This window comes from Nicotiana tabacum, chromosome 1, assembly GCF_000715075.1.
Source record: "Nicotiana tabacum cultivar K326 chromosome 1, ASM71507v2, whole genome shotgun sequence".
NCBI lineage: Eukaryota > Viridiplantae > Streptophyta > Magnoliopsida > Solanales > Solanaceae > Nicotiana > Nicotiana tabacum.
The window spans coordinates 26710881-26735515 of record NC_134080.1 but is presented as its reverse complement, the minus strand read 5'-3'; the positions used below and the strand labels follow the sequence as shown (position 1 = coordinate 26735515).

At 34.1% G+C, this 24635-nt stretch overlaps 3 protein-coding genes across 5 annotated transcripts; 1 reads left to right on the top strand and 2 right to left on the bottom strand.

Annotated features, from left to right (window-relative positions):
* Positions 1-7881: 7881 nt before the first annotated feature.
* LOC142162241 (uncharacterized) lies at positions 7882-8544 on the bottom strand. Its single transcript, XM_075218570.1, has 3 exons — positions 8370-8544; positions 8232-8285; positions 7882-8132 (listed from the first exon to the last, which is right to left on the bottom strand). Exons 1-3 carry the CDS (start codon positions 8542-8544, stop codon positions 7882-7884), a joined length of 480 nt encoding a protein of 159 aa, XP_075074671.1.
* Positions 8545-10155: 1611 nt separating this feature from the next.
* LOC107832483 (expansin-like B1) lies at positions 10156-12859 on the top strand. Its single transcript, XM_016660335.2, has 4 exons — positions 10156-10373; positions 10456-10565; positions 11475-11783; positions 12480-12859. The coding sequence occupies exons 1-4, from the start codon at positions 10238-10240 to the stop codon at positions 12678-12680; spliced, it is 756 nt and encodes a 251-aa protein (XP_016515821.1). The 5' UTR covers positions 10156-10237; the 3' UTR covers positions 12681-12859.
* A 229-nt stretch (positions 12860-13088) lies between these two features.
* LOC107832482 (histone-lysine N-methyltransferase, H3 lysine-9 specific SUVH6-like) lies at positions 13089-17960 on the bottom strand. 3 transcript variants are annotated; one of them, XR_012707190.1, is made up of 4 exons: positions 17740-17960; positions 17422-17522; positions 13214-16420; positions 13089-13124 (listed from the first exon to the last, which is right to left on the bottom strand). XR_012707190.1 is itself a non-coding variant. In XM_016660334.2 (3 exons), exon 3 carries the CDS (start codon positions 16375-16377, stop codon positions 13333-13335), a length of 3045 nt encoding a protein of 1014 aa, XP_016515820.2. In that variant the 5' UTR covers positions 16378-16420; positions 17422-17522; positions 17740-17960; the 3' UTR covers positions 13169-13332. The 3 variants fall into 3 exon arrangements, 2 of the variants coding, with proteins under 2 accessions (XP_016515820.2, XP_075104964.1); XM_016660334.2 differs by lacking the exon at positions 13089-13124 and having other exon boundaries at positions 13169-16420; XM_075248863.1 differs by lacking the exon at positions 13089-13124 and having other exon boundaries at positions 13169-16420; positions 17793-17960.
* Between the last annotated feature and the right edge of the window lie 6675 nt (positions 17961-24635).

Sequence of the window (24635 nt, the reverse complement as noted above, 5' to 3'; positions counted from 1 at the left end):
GTTTGAAGTTTTGCAAAAGGTTGTTGTTGAGGTCAGGAGCTCGCCTGGAGAATGGAGGTGTTAAAATTTAAGAAAGTTGTTGAGGTCAGGAGCCCCCCTGAAGAACAGAATGGTGATTTATTTTTCGAAGTTGTTGTTGAGGTCAGGAGTCCCCCCTGAAGAAAGGAATGGCAATTTATTTTCAAAGTTGTTATTGAGGTCAGGAGCCCCCCCTGAAGAACAGAATGTCGATTTATTTTTTGAAGTTGTTGAGGTCAGGAGCCCCCTTGAAGAACAGAATGGCGATTTATTTTTCGAAGTTGTTGAAATCTCGCCTGCCTGAAGAAAGGAATGGCGATTTATTTTTGAAGTTGTTGTGGAGATTGAGAGCCTGCCCATATAACAGAGGAATACATTTCAGTCTTTACATTTTAAGTTAAAGAAGTTGGGAGCCCGCCCATATAACAGAGGAATACATTTCAAGTCAGTAAAGCAGAAGAATACAACCTAAATCCCCAGCGGGAAACAACAAGAATCCCCAGCAGAGGAAGGAAGTCCAAGACTCGATGGAAAAATAATGTGAAGCTCCCGAGAAGGAAATAAGCAGTTTGAGATCGGCAGTCAAGGGAGAATAGAAGACAAATCAGAAGTAAAGAAATACCCGAGGAGTCACCGAGACATAAAAGCAACAAGAGACACAAGAGCATGGCTGAATATCTAGATAAGATTTTGTAATTCATAGACTATAGTTTAGTCTAGCTTCTTGTTTTCTTTCAGCATGGTGTAATAAGGAAGTCGGCAAGCAGTAATAACAACATGCAACAGCAGTAACATTGCTATCCCATGGTAGTCCCAGCTACCAAAACTTCCCGAACTACATTAACCTGATTCCCTTTTAGCCAGGGATATGTACGAAACCTTTGAAGCAAAGGTTCGGTTAAATCTTTTTCAAAAAATGCTTCACACGGAGTACTCGGATGGGCAAAAATCGCTCACTTTATCTTTGCACGAAAACTCTTCGTGTTTTCAGACAAAGAGGGGCAGCTGTAAGCACGTGATTTTTGGCCTATATGAGAATTACTCCCAAAAATTCAAAATAAAACAATTTTCCTTTTGTGTGCAATTTTGAGGATTTTTGGATAATTATTTGTATTTGTCCATGCATGTTTATTTGTTAAATTAATAAAAAATACAAAAATATGCCGCATTTGCATTTAGGATATAATTCTACAATTAGAAGTATCCTTCTTGTGTACATAAGAAATTGGGTGGGTATAGGGCATATAACAAAAAGGGTTTCCTCGATCATAAAATAAAAAAAGAAAAAGCAGACAGGAAGAGTTTGATTCTTTAAACAAGCAGGTTTTGGCTTCTTTTTGAATGACCTGAAATTTTCACACACGTCACATTTGCATTTTTAGCATTCAATGTCAAATTGTGCATTTTTGTTTTAATTGATGTTTAATTATGTATGATAATTGTTGCTAGGAATTAATTAGTATTTTTTATAAGTTAATTTAGTTTATAACTTAATTTATAATTTTAGTTTTATTAATTAGAAAGTAAAAGAAAAGAGAGCAAAAAATATAAGAAAAATCGGATTGGGCCACCTTTTAATTTAAATCAACCAGGCCCAAACCAAATAAACTCCTACCGGGTCGACCCGACCCGGTCCGCCCCTAACCCCAAGCAAACACCCCCACCCTTTCTTCCATTTGGACATTTATTTTGAAAAAAACCCCTAAAAAAACCTGAAGTCACCCAGTCACCCCCCCCCATCTCTTCTTCTTCTTCTTCAACCTCCTATGGCTGCCCTTCTGATGCTGCTTCACCCAGCCCATGACGACCACAGCCTCCTCCTCATGACCAGCTGCTGCCCAAGCTCCATCTTCATCAACGAACAACACCCCTCCAGTCGCGGAAAAACCAGTCGACCCTCCTCCGTGGTCCGCCATTAACGAGCAGCATGTTGCTGCTTTCGTCGAGCGTCGACCACCCTTGCTGCTTCTTCTTCTTCGTCCAGCAGCCATGAACGACCGGTGAAACAACAACACCACCCAAACCACCATTGATGTTGCCTTCGTCGAGCTCCAACCAAACCTTGCTGCTTCTTCTTCTTCACCATGTCCACTGCCTCGTCGACCTCCAGCAAAGAACGCCCAAGAACCCACCCTGCTGCTTCCACGACCACACGCACACACACGGAGGAAAAGCGAAGCAGTACGGTTAAAGTCCGGCAAAGTTCTGTCAAGGTCTCATTTGTTTTTGTTTGAGTCCGTTGTTGTTCGTCGTTCGGTGAGGTCCAGTCTGAGTTCGTCAAGGTTAAAAGAGAAGGTGGTTTTTCGTTGAGTCGAGATCCGGTACGTCGAGGGTGTTGTCCGAGTTTTCCATTTCCGTTCGAGTTCGTCATTGTTCATTTCCGGTTAGTTGGTTTAAGTTTCATTTCTGTCCGTATTTTGTTTGATATTCTCGTATTTGAAATCAGTATATGTTTGATTCTTTTCTTGTTTGTTGTTTATCATTTCTTGATTATTTCTTCAGTTTGTTTTATGTTCTTGTTTAGTTTTAATATAGAAGTGTTTAATTTAATCATGTTGTCAGATTTAATTTAAGGTTCAATTGATTATTGAGTTTAGTGATTTGAATCTACTTGTTTGTTATGTTCAATTTGTTACTGTTATTGAATCTGAAAGTATGTTTGTTGTTAAGAATATTGTTCAGTCAAAAAAATATTGAGTTTCTAGCCTAAATTTGTTGACGAAATTTGATTAGAAATTGGTTATAGCTGTTGTATTTTGGTTAGATTGATTAGGTGAATTGGTTATAGCTGATGGGGGTAGAATGGTAAATTACAGTATTTTCAGGGGTAGAATGGTAATTGCAGTATTTTCAAGGGCATTTTCGAGATTTTAAATGAGTCTTAAAAAATAATTAATGAGTGCTTTGTCCAAGAAGTATTAAATAATATTAAAATAATACATAAAATAATACGTAGTGGGGGACAAGACATAATGGTGGGAAATTAATACATTGTTTAATATAATGGGGGACAAAGTATGCGGTAGTGGGGCAATAAGGGAATTAAATAAGGAAAAGACATATGTTAGTGGGGAATAATACATTTGTTTAATAAAAGTGGGGGACAAGACATGTAGTAGTGGGATTACAGGGCTCAAGAAGATGGGACCTCTTCTTTATTTGTTTAATTGTTTAAAGTGGTCTGTTTTTGGACATAAATAGGGGGAGATTGGCTGAATATTAAGGGGAGAAGAATTCGAAAAGATAAAAAGATTTTTGAGGATTCGAATTTGAAGAGAGTTTAAAAGAAAGAATTTTCTGAATATTAAAAAAAGAAGGAGAAGAGATTCAGAATTCAAGTTAAAAATTGACTGACTTTTAAATCTTGGAGAGTCAGAATTTGATAGAAAAGAACTAGATTTTAACGTTAAGAATTCAGTTTCTTTTTGAGAGTCAGTAGTTTGAGCGTGTTCTATTTTGAGTGCTAAAAGAACAAAAATCAGAACGATTCCATTGCATCTTTTGCTTCTGGTTCAATCTGCATTCTGCCTGTGATTGTTTGGTATTGCTGGGTTTCAAGTTGGTTTTTCCTGGGTTGCTATTTGGCTATTTGCCACTGTTTCATTGGGTGTGGCTGGATTTCTGCTCGGTTTTTAAATCTGTTGCTGGGTGTTGTTGTTGTTGTATGCTACTGCATTTCTGCTGATCTTCCTTTTCTTTTGCTTCCAATATCAGGTATACAACTGACACGCTGGTTACTGTAAACTGAAACATGAAGCATCAATATGAAATGAAGAGTTGAAGTTCTGAATTTATCTTAGTTATATTCTGAATTTTAGTTGTATATATACATTATTTAGCTTCCTCTAATCAGAATCATGCAGTTGTTTAAGATATATAATGGAACATCTGACAGTAGCTTAGTGGACGAACAGTCTATGTATTGCTAAAAAATAAATAAATGGTGTAGTAACTCTGTTCAGTTAGTTCGTTATTGTTTGATGATTATCATGTCTCAAAAAGCATGTTAGCTGATTTAGACTATTCTTAAACATTCAACAGTTAGCTCATTAAACGAATAAACCGTTTCGGAACTTGTAGGAATATTGTTTAGCTAGATACTATTGGTTAATTTCAGCATGTAAATGGTCTAGGATTAAAATTATATTGCCAAGTTTTTTTTTAATTTGACAAACTGTGAGCATGCCTAGTATAATATAACTAGGTAGTAACATGTGAATGAGATGGCCCAGGTCCAGTTTTGTGCCATACACGTTGGGCCTGGGTCCACGTTGGCCAATGGGCTGTCCATATTGTGTTTACATTCTGATTTAACAAATTGCTTTCGGAACCCGACTATAACAACTCGTAAGCATGTAAATAAATTATGACCTTTTCTCTTTCATTTTTTAGAGACAAATTTTATAGAAAAAATGTAGGCACTTTAGGATTATCCTTTTAAAATAAATGAGATGAGCCTCACCTAATAAAACGCACAAGTTGCGGGCCCCTCAATAAATGGTTAATAATTGTATAGAATTCGGGATCGGTCGTTTAGCAAATTTCACGGCCTTACCCAAAATAATGATACGCTAGTCGCTTTAGGCGCGCCTTTAACAATTTATTTTCTTAAACTCGGGTGCACATTTATGTGACCCAAATCCAAATCTCAACAGAGTCGAAATATGTCGATAACCACGGGTACATTGATGTGACGTGGTTCGAGATATATTTTCACGATGTTGCAATTCTCGATAAAAATAATAATAATGATAAAAGAGGTTAAAAGTTAAAATTGGCACTTATGTTCAACATGTATTATATCAGATAATCAAGCCGAATATGACAATTGAGCGACCGTGCTAGAACCACGGAACTCGGGAATGCCTAACACCTTCTTCCAGGTTAACAGAATGCCTTAACCGGATTTCTGGTGCGCAGACTGTTAAACAGAGTCAATATTTTCCTCGATTCGGGGTTCAACCAGTGACTTGGGACACCATAAATCTCCCAAGTGGCGACTCTGAAATAAATAAATAAATCCCGTTTCGATTGTCCTTTAATTGGAAAAAACTCCCTTCCGCGCCCCTTTCGCGGCGGCGCGGGCGAAAAAGGAGGTGTGACACACAGCTTATCAATGCTCAGAACAGTGCAGCTGGGGAAATTCATCGGTTGAAGGCCAGAAATGCTGATCTCAGGGCGCAAGTAGAGAACCTGAAAGCAGAACTACTCAATGAGAAAAAGTCGGCAAACGCCCGAATAAGCCTTGTTCTCCAAACACTTGCTGCAACTACCAAGCCTTTTACTACTAGTGCCCTCTAAATACCCCTTCAGTGACCAGTTTTCTGGATATGTTTGTTATATTTTTTTTGTTCTTTGTTGATGGTTTGGCAGAAATTTTGGTGTTCTTTTTTGTGGTTGGGATGAAATACTATTGCTCCCGTTAACAAGTTCAATGTTTCCTCTCGCATTTTCAAAAATAGAGGCATATTAAATCTTTATTAATATTAATCCTCATTTTATTATGTCAGTACTCTCTTTCTGTGTTCTATTCTCTGTCATGATTGTGTGCACAAATATGACATGAGTTAGCTTAACTGGATTTCTTTGTGTTGTTATTCTTTTTAATGATACCAAAAGGGGGAAAATCATACTTAGGGGGAACACATAAGGGAACTCGGTGGTCCCCTGATACTTAAACTGGTTCTTACTTCTCTAACCATGTGAACTATTATTACGATAAGGCATAGTCTCATGGGGGACTCTGTATTCCCCTGATACTTTAAAACTGGTTCTTACTGCCCTAATTCCAATCAATAAATGTTAAGTTTGTCATCATCAAAAAGGGGGAAATTAATAGATTTTAAATACTTTTGCCTTATGTTTTGATAATATAACAAACTTATTGTTAAGAACCAGATAGGGAACCTGACCTACTTGGACTACTACAAGTTTTAACGGATTCCAGCTAAAGGTGAACTGCTACAGCTTCAGGAGCTAGGAACCCACACAAAGAACTCTTGTGGTTTCCTCATAGCAGTACAGAGTCAATTGGACATAGTTGGAAATAAAGTGACTCACGGCACTGTTTCTGCCGCACTGCACTATCTCCAGCGCCCACTCATTCTCTAACCAAACAAAGTACTCACATCATGTCAAGTGATGTGATCAAGATGTACCTACAATGAGTTTTATACAAAACATCACTTGAAGGTTTCTGTTTCTCATTCAAGCTTCTTGCAAAAACAGAGAAATCAATCCTCACAAGCTTGAAGAACAAGGTTGAACGCAACTACGGACCAGTTCCTAAAAGATAGCCTGTTGTTGTCCTAGTTGAGTTGTAACCTTGTTTTTGTACTTATTGTATCTCCTAAACTTCTTACCTAGAAGCGTTTGATTAGGAATCCTCTTGTAAATTCGTAAACTCCTTAAGTTTATGTTGTGACTAGATTTAGTCATAAGCAAAAGTCTTTGTAATTATAGAATTACAAAGTGGCTTGTGGTGAGAACATCACAAGTAACTAGGAAGTCACAAAGTGGCTTGTGGTAAGAGTACCACAAGTTAGTTGAGTAAATATTTTGCAATAGGAGTCATTGCAAAGTGGCTTGTAATTGATTCTTTACAAGTTAGTGAAGTTAAAAGCCTACAGGTGTAGGTCGTAATTTTTTTGATCCCCTTGGGTGGTATTTTTCCACGTTAAAATTCTCTGCCTTATTTACATACTGTTTTATCAGCATTCTCAGCAAAATCTTGTAGAGGACCAGGCACTCTACGGTTTGGTGGACTCATACAAACTAACAAAGTTTATATCATTTATAGCAGCATTATTACACAAAGAAGAACTAGTACTCGAAACATTCTTGGAACTAGAAGGAAAAACAGATTTGCAAGATTCAACTACAAGGCATACAGGAATAGTGCTGCATGAATTGGAAGTAGAAAAAAATGAAGAATCTGATGGTTGCACCCAAGTGAACTTGTACAGGTCATCCTCCTCCTTACCAAGATCCAGAGGTATATTCAGAGAAGGGGCATGTAATATATGCAATAGACAAGAAGTAGTAGTGAATAACACTATGCAATGTAGTTGTTTGATTAGCTTACGAACCGAAATTAAGTTGTGTTGGAAATAAGGAATGAATAACACATTATGAAGTATGATTGAACGAGTCAAAGCAAAAGAACCAGTGGAGGTCACCTTCACTTTGTATTTATTAGGAAGAGTTACAAGGTAAGGAATAGTTAAAGGTGTAATATCAAAAAATAGTTCTTTATTAGAAGTCATGTGATCATAAGCACATGAATCTATTATTCAGGTGACAGAATTAATTAGAGTAAGCAAGCAAAGTTTAGAATCACAAACTGGGCTTTCAGTTAACAAAGTACCAGCAAAATTAGCAGAGCACATGAGATTGGCTTGAAAATTGGAAGAATCCCCCATATGAGACTATTGTAACAAATTCATCAACTGATCATATTACTGCTTGCTCAGGAATAATGGATCCCTGACCATCAATATTGAAAGCAGCATTGATTCCCTCATCTAAAGTGCCAGCAGGTTCAAGAACACTACCTTCATAGTTAGTAGGTGTTGCAGTAGATGCATGAGCTGCAGCCTTTTTACCCTTGTTAAACTTGGAATTATGTGGATACCCATGGAGTTTATAACACTTGTCAACCAGATGTCCAGATTTCTTGCAATATTTACAGAACATGGGTGCTCTATTCTAATCAAAGTTAATTCTTTGTGCATATGGTCTGGGAAGAGGAAGATTGGAAGTGGCACTAGGGTTAAAACCAAAACCAAAGCCATGCTTAATCCATGTACTAATATTGAAGGACATAAAGTCAGTGTTTAACTGAAAGTAGAACTGGACTTGCCTCTACTTTTCATCATTAGGAAGGATGTTATAAGCATTGTCAAGGATAGGTGGAGGTTGCATCATAAGAAGATTACTCCTTACCCTCATACATGTTTCATTTAACCCCATGAGGAACTGAAATAACCTATTTTCCTCATCCTCGTGCAGAATACCAGGCTTTGCAGCACAAGTACATCTTTGCCCATGGTTAGTACACATTACTCCCAACTCATCCCATAACATCTTCAGTTTATTAAAGTATGAAGTTATATCTAATGCACCCTGTGAAGTATAGGAAAGTTTCTTTTTTAGTTCAAATATTTTGGTCCTATTTGCAGTCTCATACCTAGTTTGTAATTGCACTCAAATACTCTGAGCAGTCTCAGAGTATTGCACACTTTCAACTATCTCAGAGGATAATGAGCCTGTCAATCATGATATTACCATGTTGTTACACCTATCCTATAATTTGTGTTCAGGCCCAGCAGTAACAGGTCGAGGGAATATACCATCAACAAAAGCTATCTTGTTTTTAGTAGATAAAGCAACTATAATCTTCCTTCTCCAACCCCTAAAATCACTACCCAAAAAAGGAGTAGGAACTAACAAAATACCAGGAATATCAGAGGAATGTACAAACAGGATACTTGAGGTATCAGGAGAAAATGTATTAGTGGATCCCATGGCTATCACACGGTATCGACAAAACGACGAGTACAGGTAGAAAAAATTGCAACAAAGATTTCAACAAACAAAGATACATGCAGCAGTCCTAAACATAAGAAGAGGAGCGAATTTACCCAACTTCTTCACTACCGGAGAAGAACGGTCTGCAAATAAAGGAAAACATTTGTAACCATATCTCCAAACACTGAGCAAATGAACACTTGTCGAGCCTCAACCCAAAACTTCAGAAAATAACCCTAACACTGGTGTAGAGTATAGATCGACAAAAATTTCGCTCCTTTTGAAAGAAAAATCTCCGATTTTTCAAACAATCGAAGACAAGAAAACACAACCAAACTTGACCGGGGTAGGATCGGAAGAACAAGCAGCACGAGATGCACCAGAATCACCGCTCTAATACCATGAAAACATTGTGAGATGAGCAGAAATTGAAGGGATTTGATTAGGGTTTTGAATGTATCTTTAGAGAGAAAAAGCTCTATTTTATTATCTGTCTCTTAGAGTGTAAAGAATAATGACTCGATCGGTCTTACAAACAGCCACCATACTCTATTTATAGTCTAGGCATAAAACTGCCAACCCGGCAATACTGCGACCACTAAATACAATTACTACAAAAATAGCCTAATATATAAAATGGCCCAAATGAACAAATTAAATAAACAACTGCTACTGCTATGTGTAACTATTTGTGCTTTAGCTTAGAAGCCAAGTACTCCATTAGCTCAACAAAAAGCCATGAAAATGTGGAAAAACAATTTGAACTCGAAGATAGCATGTGTGGTATGCCATTCACAAATTATAACAAGTCTATAGCCAGTCTGATTACTGAATTACAAGTCTAGTGATTAAACAAGAAATAAAGATATTAATTCCTCGATGCCATATGACTTTACACTCCTAATCAATGAGTTGTTTTCATCTTTAGCTATTTGTTGTTTTGCAGAAGGTCGTGAAATTGTTAGCTTACACTAAAATCAGAATTGAAAAAAAATCCATGGTGTGATCCATATTTTATAAGCACAAAAACATATGGTACTTTGAATATTTATTTTTGGATAAAGCCAAGATTAATACAAAGTCAATACCTTCCTTAGGACACTCAACTATAAATAGGGATTTTATACAAAAATTATAATTAGAAGTGTATGCCTAGTCTAAAAAAACATAAATTACAAGTCTAGCGATTAAACAATAAATTAATAAAGATTAATAAAGACATTCCTGTACGACATATGACTTAAATTCCCAAACAATGAGCTGTTCCCAAACCAGATTTTAAGATAAATATATAGTCAAGCAAACGTACGCGAGAAAAGAAAGCGCCACCCATTGATTAATTAGAAATAATGGCTTGTTCTAGCACCAAGTATCGCTAATCTATTTTAAAACTATGGGAATTAACATCAGAAAGCAAGTATTTTTCCATGATCTGATAATCTAAATTTTATAATTGGGTCAGAAGACCAAAACCATATGGTACTTTGAATATTTGGTTACGTATCAAATTAAAGCTAATTAAGACTATTACAAAGTTGGCCATGAAGTAAAGTCAATAGTTGCCCTTAGGACACTCAACTATAAATAGGGATTTTCATTCCTGCACTTCTCTTCATCCAAAAACTAGTTTCTTTACATTTTTAGCATCCATTTCAAGTCTATCTTCTAGTAAGCACAATTACAAGAAAACATGGCTATTTCTGTCAACTATTTTTCCACTCTTATGATCTGCATGATTTTGCTTTTGCCTGCACTTTGCTATGGTACTCAGAGCTATGATTCCAAAGCTACATTTTATAAGACCTCCGATGGCAAAGGAACACCAAGTAAGTTGACTTGTTTCTTCAACTGTTTTTAGTTTCTTGTATAACTGCTTTATTAACATTTGAATTTGCAATATTTGAACAGGTGGAGCTTGTGGTTATGGAGAGTATGGCAGAAATGTGAATGATGGGCTGGTTACCGCCGCATCCTGGAAACTCTATAAGAATGGAGTTGGTTGTGGTGCATGTTATCAGGTACTACTAAATACTTGCATATTACTTTACGTCATAATTAAAGTCTATGAAGGATTACGTTAATCTATGCTAAGTAGATAGCGCGTAAAACGTAAAAGAGAAATTATTTGTTCTTCGTAGCGGGAGCAAGCGAACCGCGGCTGGAATTACTGACCGGCGGGCGGCGATGGTTATCACGATATGTTGGAGTAACCACCTAACCCTGAGTGGGATTGAGAAAGAAAGAGCGTAAAACTATAGTGCAGAGAGTATATTTCATTGTACTATATAAGTCATTGTACTATATAAGTGTACTTATATAGAGAATAGTAAGGTTAACTAATAACTCTAACGGGCCTTAAAACACTCCCTTATATAGGAAAAAAAGTTGGAAATAGCCAGATTTACAATTGGTAATTGAAAAATAGTCACAGTTTCGAAAGTAATGGGAATTTAGCTACTTTTTCACATAAAGATAAAATTTGAACAAAAATATCCTTAAAATCCGAAAAAATTCTAGCATAATATGCTGGAGTTCGAATATTTTACATATGAGATTCCAACATAATGTGTTGAATGTCATAATGTGCGGGAGTTCACCATAATATGCTGGAAGTTTATACGCATGAGCTCCATAATCCAGCATATTATGCTGGAGGAACTTTCTGTGTTTCAGCAAATTAATAGTCGCTATTTTTTAATGAACTTGCAAACGCTGACTATTTTTCAATTGTCAGTCCAAAAACTGTCTAGTACGTGTTATTTTCACCTTTATGGTGGACCCAAATTTCCTAAGTCTATACATGTGTGTTTCACAAAGTATATATAGCTGATTATAAGATTTTATTGCAAGTAGAGCCGAATAGAGTTTAATAATTATCTTCTATAACTTCAATTTAACCCAGTATTTCCGACACGAAATATTAACAGGTGAGGTGCAAGGACAAGGCACTATGCAGTGACGTGGGAGTTAAGGTGAAGGTGACAGACAGTGGAGAAGGGCCAGGAACTGACTTCATTCTAAGCTCAGATGCTTTCGCCAAAATGGCTAAACATCCTAAGTTAGCTCACATGTTGTTCCCAAAGGGCGTGGTCGATGTCGATTACAAAAGAGTTTCTTGCAAATATGGCAATCTCATTATCAAGGTCAATGAACATAGCAACTATAATGGCTACCTTGCCATACTTCTATTGAACAACGGTGGTTACGCTGATATCCTAGCCGTAGAAATATACGAGGTATATCTACTATATATGCCCATTTCTAAACTTCAATTTGATGATTAATTTTGGAATCTTTACACAAATAGCCAGTTAGATTCATTATATACTTTTCGATATACATAAATTATACATTGATTATACATGGATAATAAATATTATTATATATTCACTGTGTATTCTCAGGAGCGGCCCGGCAAATTTTGTGGCCTAAAGCCAAACTTTAATGAGGGGCCTTTAACGTTTTTAAAAAAAAAATATTATTATCTTATTTGAAGTCTATTTTTCTACTTTTTTAGATGCAAAGTTATTAATAATTATCTTATAATCAATTTCTTTTAATAAGTCTTTCTCAATTGACAATATAGGTCAAATTTGTTTTCTCTTTTTATACAACTTCCCATGTAATTTTACTTTTTCCATTCACGAAATTTCTTTTTAACTTATATATAGCCGATTAGGTGTAATAAAAAACAATAGAGCCCCACAAATGTGAGGTCTAAAGCAGTTGTTTTACCTGCTTTAGGGAAGGGCCGCCCCTAGGCATTCTTAGTTTAAGCAATTGAGTAGCTAGCTATTAATATGTATAAGCTCTAATTTGGAAAATGGATACCGACCATTGAACAAAAGAATATACTAAAATGAATTGATTGAATACGTATGAATAAATTATTCTTAGTTTTTGATATTAAAATTATGGGTTGATATACACAGGAAAAAAGCCACAAATGGATAGCAATGAGGAGGTCATATGGAGCAGTATTCGACTTGTCCAACCCACCAAAGGGAAATCTGAAGCTGAAGATCCAAATAAAAGAAGATGGAAAAACCAAATGGGTGCAGTCTGACAAGACTGTTATCCCTGATCACTGGAAGGCTGGATCTGCCTATGAAACTGACATTCAGATTCCTTGAACAAGTATATATAATTCGCTAGTTTGTAATTTCTCTGTTATGGTTTGGAGTCAAATGAAGTTTGTGTAGGTCATCAGCCATTGTGGTTTAACCAAATGTTTGTTTGTTAATAATAAGGCTGAAATTCGTGTATTGTTGTAAAGAGAATATGAAATAAAACATTGCCGTATCTTGTGTTATTCGTGCAGTTTGTCTTGACATTTCCTTACATGTCAACCGCAGAAATCCTGCATCCTCCACTAGAGATGTAAAATGCTATTCTTGGCAACTGAAAAGAGTAAAGTGAAACCTGATTCATGTAATTAGGAGATGAGAAAGCAAATTAACCGATTCATAAAGTTGTCTAAAAGATCAAACAAAAAGGCCGAGTACTGGTGCAAAAATGTCTGGTTCCGAATGGGATCACACTAGTCAGCCTATACAAGCTTTTTATAAAGTAAGAAGCTTCATTGACGGCATCAAGACGATGCAGTAGGTACAAAAGAGGTTTGTAGCTCCATTACATAAGAGAATACACTTGAACAAGCAGCCACTCATGCAATTGCACAAATTGACTTGGTAACACTATTCAGAAACATATTTCAGGTCTAAAAAAGACAATGACATATGAGTAATTCTTCCATTCAACTACAGTAGCGGAACTTTACGAATCCTAGTACATCCTACCAGTACAGTCTGAAGATCCACAAAAGCACCTCTTCACCTTGATCTTGCCATCAGAGTCATAAACCTGATCCACAGCATAGTTGTAATGGTAAGAAAGCTCCTTCAAGGGAGGAATATTATCTGCTGCGAATAGCATGATATGAGGCATTTTCTTATCCTCGTGATCATAAACAACATTCTGTGCATACAAGTTGGGTGAACAACTATGATTGATAAATCGTCCAATATTTCCATAGTGCGCTGCATCAATGGTAAAACCACCCTCATCTGCTAATTCATTTAGGTCTGCTTGTCCAGAAGAGTTAGCAGTACAATCACTATAGTTCTTTCCAATATCAAAAAGATATTCATCACTACCAATTCTTTGTTCGGCTTCTCTGTCCTCAAGAATTTCTCCTACATACTCACAGATAAAGGTTCCTGAAGAGATAGAAGTTACAGCTCTCACACCCCAGCCCCTTGTATCTGTCTTGAAGATCTCCAGCGGAATTTTAATACCATGTTGGCTCACTCTATTATAGCACGAAGGAGGGCACTTACATAAAGGACCACACTCATACACAAGAGGCTTAACTTCAACAATAGCCCCATTGCGGTTGTATGGGATCTCGCCTCCATTTTTAACTGCACATGAGCACCTCTTGGCATCAGAACATCTACCAATACAATCACAGCCTTTAGGTGGAGCAGGGTGGAAACCATCCGGATATATCATCTTCTTGATGTAATTGAATGGTGGGGGTTTCTCACCATCAATTGTATTCACAGCAGTTATTGGCAATGACTCCTTTCCTTCTGTAATATCAGGAACACAAACACCATGCCGCACTTTGGACTTTCTTGATGACTTTACTTCTCTCCAAGTAAGCGCTGCTTGTCCGGGAATTCTCACCAACTTAAACATAAAGACCATCTTACCATGTGGCCCTCGTTCTGTCCAATAATTTTGAACAGTGTACAAGCCATCGTACACATAAGTTGTCACCAAATTAGCTCTTCCATCTGTGGATTCAGCCTTAGATCCACGAATCACCCGAACAGGATTCCTTGTAGCTATACTATTCTTCAAGGCTAAATTACCTTTCACAAGTTTCTGGTCTTCACGGATTTTGTCCTTGCCAGTCAAATTTCCACCTTGCCCAGAATAAATCAGCTCATCAGCATCTCCCAAATCATCGTCATAGCCCCCTGAAGCAACAATGCTAGTTGCAACCAGCATTCCTCCATTGTTCAGGAAATCAATACCGGCTTGATATAAGCGATGAACTCCCACAAGAGCAAGTTCAACCCTGTATTGGAACGCATCTCCTACTTCAACTCCTGGAACTTCTCCCAGTATCCGGGGTCCTGTATTAACTTCCTTCCCTTTTTCTTTGATAAAATTCGATGCTTGAATATCAATCCTTCTGTTCTTTTTATCTTTTTGCTTAGGTTTTACTTCTCCATTTGATTCTTCCCCTCGCAAGATTTTTCTACAAATAGACTGAAACAGACGAAGAGTCTCTCTGACTTTACTACGAGCATCATTGCTGCTGGAACCAAAAGGGGGCAGATTCACATTAAATTCACGGTGCCCCCGTCCAATTGGAGATTCTTCAGGTAGTGCCTCCCTATTCAAACCACATGCTCTACCGTTGCTGGCAACCAGTGCATTTGAATATCCTTCCGCAACTTCACCAATGAAACCTGATTTAGTCCTGCCAAATTGTCTCCGTGAAAATTTTGTTTTAGGAATACTTTTTCTGGCAACAGCTAAGGATTTCTTCTGCCGATGCATGTTAGGCTTTTGAACTTGGTTTCTCCTCGTCACACCATCTAAACTAGTTTGATTCATCTGCTTCCAGGGACAGTATGGCTCTGCCATCAGATCATGCACAATTGGCCTAATATTTTCATTTACAGAACCAAGAGCATGCCTTGCAGTAGTAGCCTTTTCACACTCATTCTGTGAATATACGATATTCTCCTTCCCCACAATTTTTCCTGCATCATCATTCTCCTTTTTCGTCACTGTCTCTGGCAAAATTATAGTTCTTTCAAGTTGGCTCCTCCCAATATAACTGTCATGGACACCTTCGGGATTTTCAATGCAAACTGTTGTTCGTTCCATTAAGCTACATTTGGAACCAGTAACCTCTATCTTACTCAAAGAATCAGCTTCTTGACTTGCAGTCAACTTCATGTGCGATGTCCCAGTACCCATAACATTTTTCGACGTCTCAATCGATTCATTTTCTGTAACTTCCTTATCGAGCACAACCACTCTCTTGCTTGCTTCATTACCACCCAAGCGATCTTGTTCAGTTGGCATAGGAGCATTTCTTCCACAAAATGGAGGGAAGTCACGAACAGCGAAGACTCTTCTTTGGCAGTACTTATTCTTTGGCAAGGAGGAACTGTTATCTGCAGCATTTCCATTCTTGACTGGCCACTGAGGTGGTGAGAAAGTTTTCACATCACAAACAGGAATTGCCCCATCAGTCATACTGACCACATTTTTAACCAAAATTGAACTTCTCTCCCCATCAACTTCCTTCACCAATTCATCACACTGAATGACTTTTGCTTTCTTGAGCAATGACATTTCACTACTTTCAATATCTTTAGACAACTCAAATCCAAGAGATCTGGCATGACTTGTTGGTTCTTCCACCCTGTTTTCTACCACACTCGTGGTTTTGGCTAATGCGTTCTCGGCCAACTTATCCAATTCTTCATTCTCTTGGATGTTAGAGAGACAGTCCACAACTTCAACAGAACAGAACTCAATCCCGTTGTTAGGACCATTCCCACCATGAGCCACCAGCTTATCCGCTATATTTTCACTGATGGTGACCACAGCATTTTCCTTGTGGCTCAAGTCAATTTTTGGAGCATTTCTACAACAACCTGAGGGGAAATCCCGCACAGCCCAGACTTTTCGAACTTTATGTTTTGGAGTAACGCCAAAATGCAAGGTGTGATAACCATTTTCTGATGGCCGCTTCTTCATGCATTCATCGGATAAACCATTATTTGAAAGTGACACCATCCTCCACCAAATGAATGAATCCTTGTTTTGGCTAGTTGAAATGCTGAAACAACAAATACTTTATATTAGAATTAATAGATAACGGAGAAGCAAAAGCTTTATGTGACATACTATGATCATTGAAAGTTGGATAACATTCTGATTCTCTACCAGTTTTAAGTGTGAGTTGTTTTTCGGTACTTACATTGTTAAAATCTTTTTGGTTAAGTATCTTCTAACTAATTTGCTTTTATGTGGTGAATGAGAAGTGAGACAAAATTTTGAGCTTCACATATGAGTACTCAAATTAAAAAGACAAGAAACAATTTTAAGAAAAAAATAATAATAAAAATAAAAAATAAAAAAAAGGTCACACGGGTCATGTGACATTTTTCTAACCAAATTCTGTTAATGACCTTGATGGATATTCATCTTGGGGCCTTTCTTGCTATCTTAGCCTAAAACTCTAAATGATAATGACTGAAACTTCTATTTTCTCCAAGAGCAAAAAGTACGAACCCGGTATGATCTAGAACTTGAACTATGCGGATTCAAGTTTGGATTCTACCACAACTCCAGTGACTTACTGGGCTCGAAATCAGTATTTGTACTTATTTATAGTGAATTTTTTAACACATATACGGGGTCCGAGCCAAAGACATTACACTCTACATCCGCCCTCGATGTTTAGACTACATTGTATACAAAATATACCAATAACAATAAGTAAAATGTCACCACCAAAGGATGTGGTGCAGTGGATGAGACTTTTATATAGTCGGACTCCAATGCGGATACCGGACGCCGGGTGGGAAACCAAAAAAACAATAAGTAAAATGTCAGCTGAAGAAGATTCAAATTCTAGATAGCCCTTAACATATTCACAACCCATTTACCAAAGGGGCCCCCAGAAAAGGTGGTGGAGTAGAATAAAGGGATTATTCCTAGAATTAAAAATTAAAAATATTTCAGAAAACAAAGTGAAGCTAAGCTACAACAGACAAAGAATTTAGAGCACATTAGGGTTTATCATGCTAGGAAAAAGCAGAGAATAAGGAACTAAACCATGCCGATTTTGAGAATGAACTTCCACGTTTCCACTTCAGGGAACTAGATGATAGTTAATCCTTCACCACACACCACACACCACACAACCAGCTGCTTTCCTACCATAAACAAATATGCAAAAAGTATGAAAAACAGTTCACAAAATGCAAAAATGCAAAATACTCAGCAAAGAAATGAAGAGCCCGAAAAAGGGGGAAAAGTGGGAAAAATTAGTAAAAATTCAGAAAACTTCAAAGCATTTCACATAAACTCATTGAAACAGTAATATCTTCAAAAGAAGCAAACAAAAAATGGGATTGCTAGCAAAAAAAATACCAGAAAAAAAAAGGTGTAGAAACAGAGGGAGAAGGAAGCAATGAGTCAGCTACCGATTCCAGTAATGTGATGAAAATTGAAGAGGCATTTGATTAACAAATAATGTGAACGTGGGTTTGTTAAGATATTTGAGTGGGAGCAACAATTTAAGGGTTCATGAATGGAAAATGGCGTTGGTGGTCTTCTGCTTACTGACAATTTTTGTAACTGTAACCATTTCTGGAAACTGTCCGAGTGAAAGACAGTAAAAGAAATTGGATAAAACAGGAGTTACCGCTGTAAATAAGATATGACCAAATATTATTATCTATTTTTATAGGAAAAGTTTTAATATATAAAGCATAAAATGTCTCTACTACCTTTTATTAAATTGGATATGTTAACTGCCAAATAATTGGAAACTAAATTCATGGAAGCAACTACAAAAGTTTCCTTGGGCATCATTTGTTTGCACTTGATGGAGGTCTTAATCTTAATCATTCAGACATCATACATTAAATTTGTTTGTTTTTAAAATTTGAATCTTAATTATTCAGATTTTAATCATTAAGTATTTATTTTTTTTACTTTACAATCACTTAATGGGTCTAAATAGGTTTGTGTGATTAAGATCTATAACAGAGACTTAATTTCATTAAAATACTATCACATACTCATTATTAACTGTCGTCACCGCCTACCATTATCAACTACCATCATGCCACCACCACCACCACGCCACCATCATCCTCAATCATAGCCGCCACCATTATCGACCATCACCATCTACCATCCCCACCACTCCGACCACTTTCATTCTCACCCACAGTCAACACTTATCCACCTCAACTACCACAACCAACCACCTCATCACCATTAACAACCACAACCGGCACCGCCTATGTGGTAAACCTACCACTAGGGGTGTTCATGGTTCGGTTTGGGTCGATTTTTCCGTAAAAAGAACTAAACCAAGTTAGTCGGTTTTTCAAATATTAGAACCAAACCAAACCAATTAAATCGGTTTTTCTTGATTCTGTCGGTTTTTCAGTTTTTTCGGTTATTTGTCGGTTTTTTCTTAAATATAAGACATACACTACCAAACACATATTTCGGCGATCACATTTTCAACGTAACACTATCAAATCAATTACCCTTTGAGAAATCTATTATTTACCAAGATATATTGATGATAATTGAATCAAATAGTGATGAATAATTGAAGGACTCAATTAAAAATATATTATTTTTAACATGAAATAGATTCTTACACTTAACAAAAGAAAACTACCAATCAAACTAGAATGTAAAAGTAAAGACCTGTACTAAAAGTGCAAACGATTAACATTTACTATAAAAATTTTGAAATTGTGTATAAAAAAAATACATATATATATATATAAGTGTAATAATAAATTTAAAATAGCTACTTCTATATTCGGATTGGTTCGTTTTTTTTTTATTAAAACCAAAACCAAACCAAATTTGATCGGTTTTAAAATTTCAAAACCAAAACTAAACCAAACCAAAAAGTATCGGTTTGGTTTGGTTTTCGGTTTGGTTCGGGTTTTCGGATTTTTATGAACACCCCTACCTACCACCATCTTCCTCCATCACAAACCACCACCCGACATTATTAACTATCATCACCCACCACCACCATCCCCAATCATAATCGCCACTACAAATCACTACTAGCTACTAGCATGAACCATTATCATGCGCGATCAATATTGAAAAATATTAATTAAATTAAATTGTGATCGGGCTTGTTTGATCCTATTAGATCGTATTGCTTTAATAAATTTCAATTGTCATCTTATTTGTCAATGCGATATACTTAATAATAAAATCTTTATTAAATTAAAAGTACTTGTATAGTCAGTAAATACGTTTTTTGTTCTATATTTTTCTTTATTATATTATCCAATGTTTAGTATTATTACATTGTTAATAGAAAAAATTTATTAGAATATTACTTTGTTTAATATTTTTGTCTATTTGCTTTCTTTTTATAATATAAGAGAAGATATATAATTTATTAGTGTTGAAATATATTTTTTATTTTATGTTTTATGATGCTATTCTTAATAATATTATCTAAATTTTAATGAATGGTATCTCTATTAAACCAAAGGGACTTATACAGGTATCGAATAACATTTTGTTATGTATTTTTCTTTATTATATCATCCAATATTTAGTATTATTACATTGTTAATAGGAATTTTTATTAGCATATTACTTTATTTAATATTTTTCTCTGTTACTTTATTTTTGTAATATAAAGAAGATATATATTTTATTACTCTTGAAATAATTTTATTTTAAATTTTATTCTATTGTTCCCAATAATATTGTGTGAATTTTAATTAACAAATTCTCGATTAAATTAAAGGGTCTTATGTAGTCATCGAATAACTTTTTTGTTTTGTATTTATCTTTATTATAGCACCCATATTGAGTAGTTAATTTTAGGTAGTTAATTTTGTTGTGTCTTTTTTAATCATTTTTTGTAAATAAATTTTGAATCTTCAAATTTGTTGGAGCTTTGTCCTAAAATTTGACACTATGTTAATTTTTTGATGTTACATTTGGAATTATCACAATAATTTGCTTCTCCTATTATATATAAATAGAATAGATATTGTATGAATTTTAATGAATAAAATCTCTATTGAATTAAAGAGACTTATATAGTCATCAAATAACTTTTATTTTTTTAAGAAAATTTAGCAGACAAACCTTTTTTACTCATCAAATAACTTTTTTGTTATGTATTTTTGTTTATTATATTATCCAATATTTAGTATAATTATATTGTTAATAGAAATTATTAGCATATTACCTATTTAATATTTTTGTCTACTAATTTTTTTTGTAATATAATAGAAGATATATATATTTATTACTGTTGAAAATATTTTTTTATTTTAAATTTTATTATATTTTTCTCAATAATAATTGTTTGAATTTTAATATTAAATTCACTTTTTATATCAAAAAAGAAAAACGAAAATAATTTTAAAAAATAAAATAAAGAAAGTAACTATCCTGAACCAATCCTCACCCATTTTTGAGTAGATTATTTAGGTAGTTAATTTATTTGTTAATTTTTAATAAATAATTTCTTTGTTATTAACTAATTATGCCATGTGGTTTTTTTCTAGGCTACCACTTGGATTAATGCGGTGCCTTTTTCTTTTTCTCTGTTACTTTATTTTTGTAATATAAAGAAGATATATATTTTATTACTCTTGAAATAATTTTATTTTAAATTTTATTCTATTGTTCCCAATAATATTGTGTGAATTTTAATTAACAAATTCTCGATTAAATTAAAGGGTCTTATGTAGTCATCGAATAACTTTTTTGTTTTGTATTTATCTTTATTATAGCACCCATATTGAGTAGTTAATTTTAGGTAGTTAATTTTGTTGTGTCTTTTTTAATCATTTTTTGTAAATAAATTTTGAATCTTCAAATTTGTTGGAGCTTTGTCCTAAAATTTGACACTATGTTAATTTTTTGATGTTACATTTGGAATTATCACAATAATTTGCTTCTCCTATTATATATAAATAAAATAGATATTGTATGAATTTTAATGAATAAAATCTCTATTGAATTAAAGAGACTTATATAGTCATCAAATAACTTTTATTTTTTTAAGAAAATTTAGCAGACAAACCTTTTTTACTCATCAAATAACTTTTTTGTTATGTATTTTTGTTTATTATATTATCCAATATTTAGTATAATTATATTGTTAATAGAAATTATTAGCATATTACCTATTTAATATTTTTGTCTACTAATTTTTTTTGTAATATAATAGAAGATATATATATTTATTACTGTTGAAAATATTTTTTTATTTTAAATTTTATTATATTTTTCTCAATAATAATTGTTTGAATTTTAATATTAAATTCACTTTTTATATCAAAAAGGAAAAACGAAAATAATTTTAAAAAATAAAATAAAGAAAGTAACTAACCTGAACCAATCCTCACCCATTTTTGAGTAGATTATTTAGGTAGTTAATATATTTGTTAATTTTTAATAAATAATTTCTTTGTTATAAACTAATTATGCCATTTGGATTTTTTCTAGGCTATCACTTGGATTAATGCGGTGCCTTTTTCTTTGGCTTTTAATAATATATATATATAGCAGATGTAGATATAGATTTGTATTGGCAATTCTATATAAATAGAATCGATATGTCTAAATTTTAATTTATAGAATCTCTATTAAATTAAAGGCACTTATATAGTCATCAAATACCTTTTTGGTTATGTACTTTTGTTTATTATATTGTCTAATATTTAGTATAATTATATTGTTAATAAAAATTATTAGCATATTACTTGTTTAATATTTTTTTCTGCTATTTGTTTTGTAATATAATAAAAGATATATATTTTATTACTCTTGAAAATATTTTTTATTTTAATTTTTATTATATGTTTCTCAATAATATTGTTTGAATTTTAATGAATAAATACACTTTTGTTTCAAAAAAAGAAAAATGAAAATGATTTACAAAAGTTTTTTTATTAGAAAAAAAAACTACTCCACAATATGAATCAAAAGTTTTTTTATTTTTGTTTTTGTTTTATTATTTTAAAATAATTTTAAAACTTCAACTTGAAACTACTCCCGAATTTGAATTGATAATTTTTTATTTTTTAATTTCGTTTTATATTTTAAATTATTTAAAACTTCAACTTGAAACTAATCCCCTATTTGAATAGGTAGTTTTTCTTCTTTTTTCGTTTTTTCATTATAGCTAATTTTATTTTTATTTTTTTATTTTTTATTTTAAAATAATTTTAAAACTTCAACTTGAAACTACCTCCACCAATTTGAATGTTAGTTATTTTTATATATATTTTTATATTTGTTTTTTTAATTATAGCTAATTATAAGATATATATATATATCTACAATAAGATTAACAATTTGTCCAATTGTTTTTCCAATTTGTCCGAGCAATAAGATTTTTGGGAAGTCTGAATTATATATCCCCTTTTTATAAAAGTTTGTCACGAGATCTAAGGCAAAGCCAATAGGAGTAGTACCAGAACCGACTGTACCACCATCTTGGAACCAAATCAAGAAACTATATTAAAATTTCTTTATATTTTGAAAGAGTCTGGATTCTTCATGGTTAATATGCAAGAGAAATTAGTTCTTCAACATAGATATGAATCTGTTTAGCCGGACATAGTCACGGCTAGGGAGAGAGACTAAAAATACTAAAAAGAAGAATAAAAATATGTACCTTGTAGGCCGAGAAGCAAGGCCCTGAAGATGAACTTCAAAACTTTTATTAATTCTTGAACTTGATTTACAAACTATAAACTAAGCTATGAACTAAGTGTTTACAAAGGGGGTTGGTTGAGAGAGAGAGAGAGAGAGAGAGAGAGAGAGAGAAAGTAGAGAGAGAGGGGGGGGTTCCGGCCTTCCTTCTTCAAATGAAGAAGCATCCTTATATAACAAAAAAAGAATCTTGAATAGTAAAATGGGTCCCACATCTGGGTCCCTACACAGTGTTTTTACTGTAGATAAACAGTGTTTCTACTGTGGATGAACAGTGTATCTACTGTTTAAGTGGGTCCTGGCGGCTGATAAGCTGTCAAGTCTTCTTTTTGTCCAAATTGTGCATTTGTTGGAGGAATTCTTCCACCTTGTCGATATCTCTGTCAGATAATATCATTTCTGGCTGTATAGGTTGTGTATTTAGTCAATAACTAATTATTAACTAAATAACTAATTAGTAAGTAATTATGCCATGTGGCTTTTTTTAGGATGCCACTTGACTTTAGGAGAGGGCTTTGTCCTCTACTTTCAATAATATATAGATATGACCAAATATTGTCTATTTTTATAGGAAAAGTTTTAATATAAAGCATAAAATGTCTCTACTACCTTTTATTAAATTGGATATATTAACTGCAAAATAATTGGAAACTAAATTTATGGAAGCAACTACAAAAGTTTCCTAAGGCATTATTTGTTTGCACTTAACGTAGGTCTGAATCTTAATCACTCAGACATTATATATTAAGTGTGTTTGTTTTTAAAGTTTGAATTTTAATTATTAGATCTTAATCATTAAGTGTGTTTGTTTTTTTTCATTTCACAACCTCTTAATGGGTCTGCAATAGGTTTGTATGATTAAGATCTATAACAGAGACTTGATTTTATTAAGATGTTATCACATACTCATTATTAACTGTCGTCACCGCCTACCATTATCAACTACCATCATGCCACTACCACCACTGTACTCAACTACCACCACCACCACGCCACCATCATCCTCAATCATAGTCGCCACCATTATCGACCATCACCATCTACCATCACCACTGCTCCAACCACCATTATTCTCACCCACAGTCAACACTTATCCACCTCAACTACCACAACCAACCATCCCATCACCATTAACAACCACATGCACCGCCCATCATTATAACCTACTGTAGACATGTGATTTTTGACTCTTCCCAAAAAAATATTATATTTTAGCATGTAAATATTTAATTTAGGCCTAATATAGCTATTTCAACTATTTTTAACTTCTTTACTTTATTTTTGTCATAAAAATAGAAAATTACAAAAAAAATATTTTTAGCTTACGTATCTTTCATAAATTCAAATAGAAATATACAAAAATAGTACTTATTTTTATCTTTACATAATTTTGAAAATTTAATATATATATAATAGTTTCATGTTAGCCTTTGGCATGTGGTAGTATTTTCATCTTACTTTAAAATGAGTCAATTAAGGTGTTGGGTCATAATTTTAAGAGTTTTAGAACTCAATTCTTGGCCCAATTCGGATTAGTCCATTAAGCCTAGGGACCCTTCTAGACTCTTCTTTGGAATAAAAAATAAATA

Coding starts and splice junctions, on each gene's coding strand:
- LOC142162241 (XM_075218570.1), bottom strand. CDS start 8,544: ATGGGATCCACTAATACATTTTCTCCTGATACCTCAAGTATCCTGTTT. Junction 8,286..8,369: donor CAAGATAGCTTTTGTTGATG/GTATATTCCCTC, acceptor CATGATTGACAG/GCTCATTATCCTCTGAGATA. Junction 8,133..8,231: donor ATACTCTGAGACTGCTCAGA/GTATTTGAGTGC, acceptor AGGGTGCATTAG/ATATAACTTCATACTTTAAT.
- LOC107832483 (XM_016660335.2), top strand. CDS start 10,238: ATGGCTATTTCTGTCAACTATTTTTCCACTCTTATGATCTGCATGATT. Junction 10,566..11,474: donor GTTGTGGTGCATGTTATCAG/GTACTACTAAAT, acceptor AAATATTAACAG/GTGAGGTGCAAGGACAAGGC. Junction 11,784..12,479: donor TAGCCGTAGAAATATACGAG/GTATATCTACTA, acceptor TGATATACACAG/GAAAAAAGCCACAAATGGAT.
- LOC107832482 (XM_016660334.2), bottom strand. CDS start 16,377: ATGGTGTCACTTTCAAATAATGGTTTATCCGATGAATGCATGAAGAAG.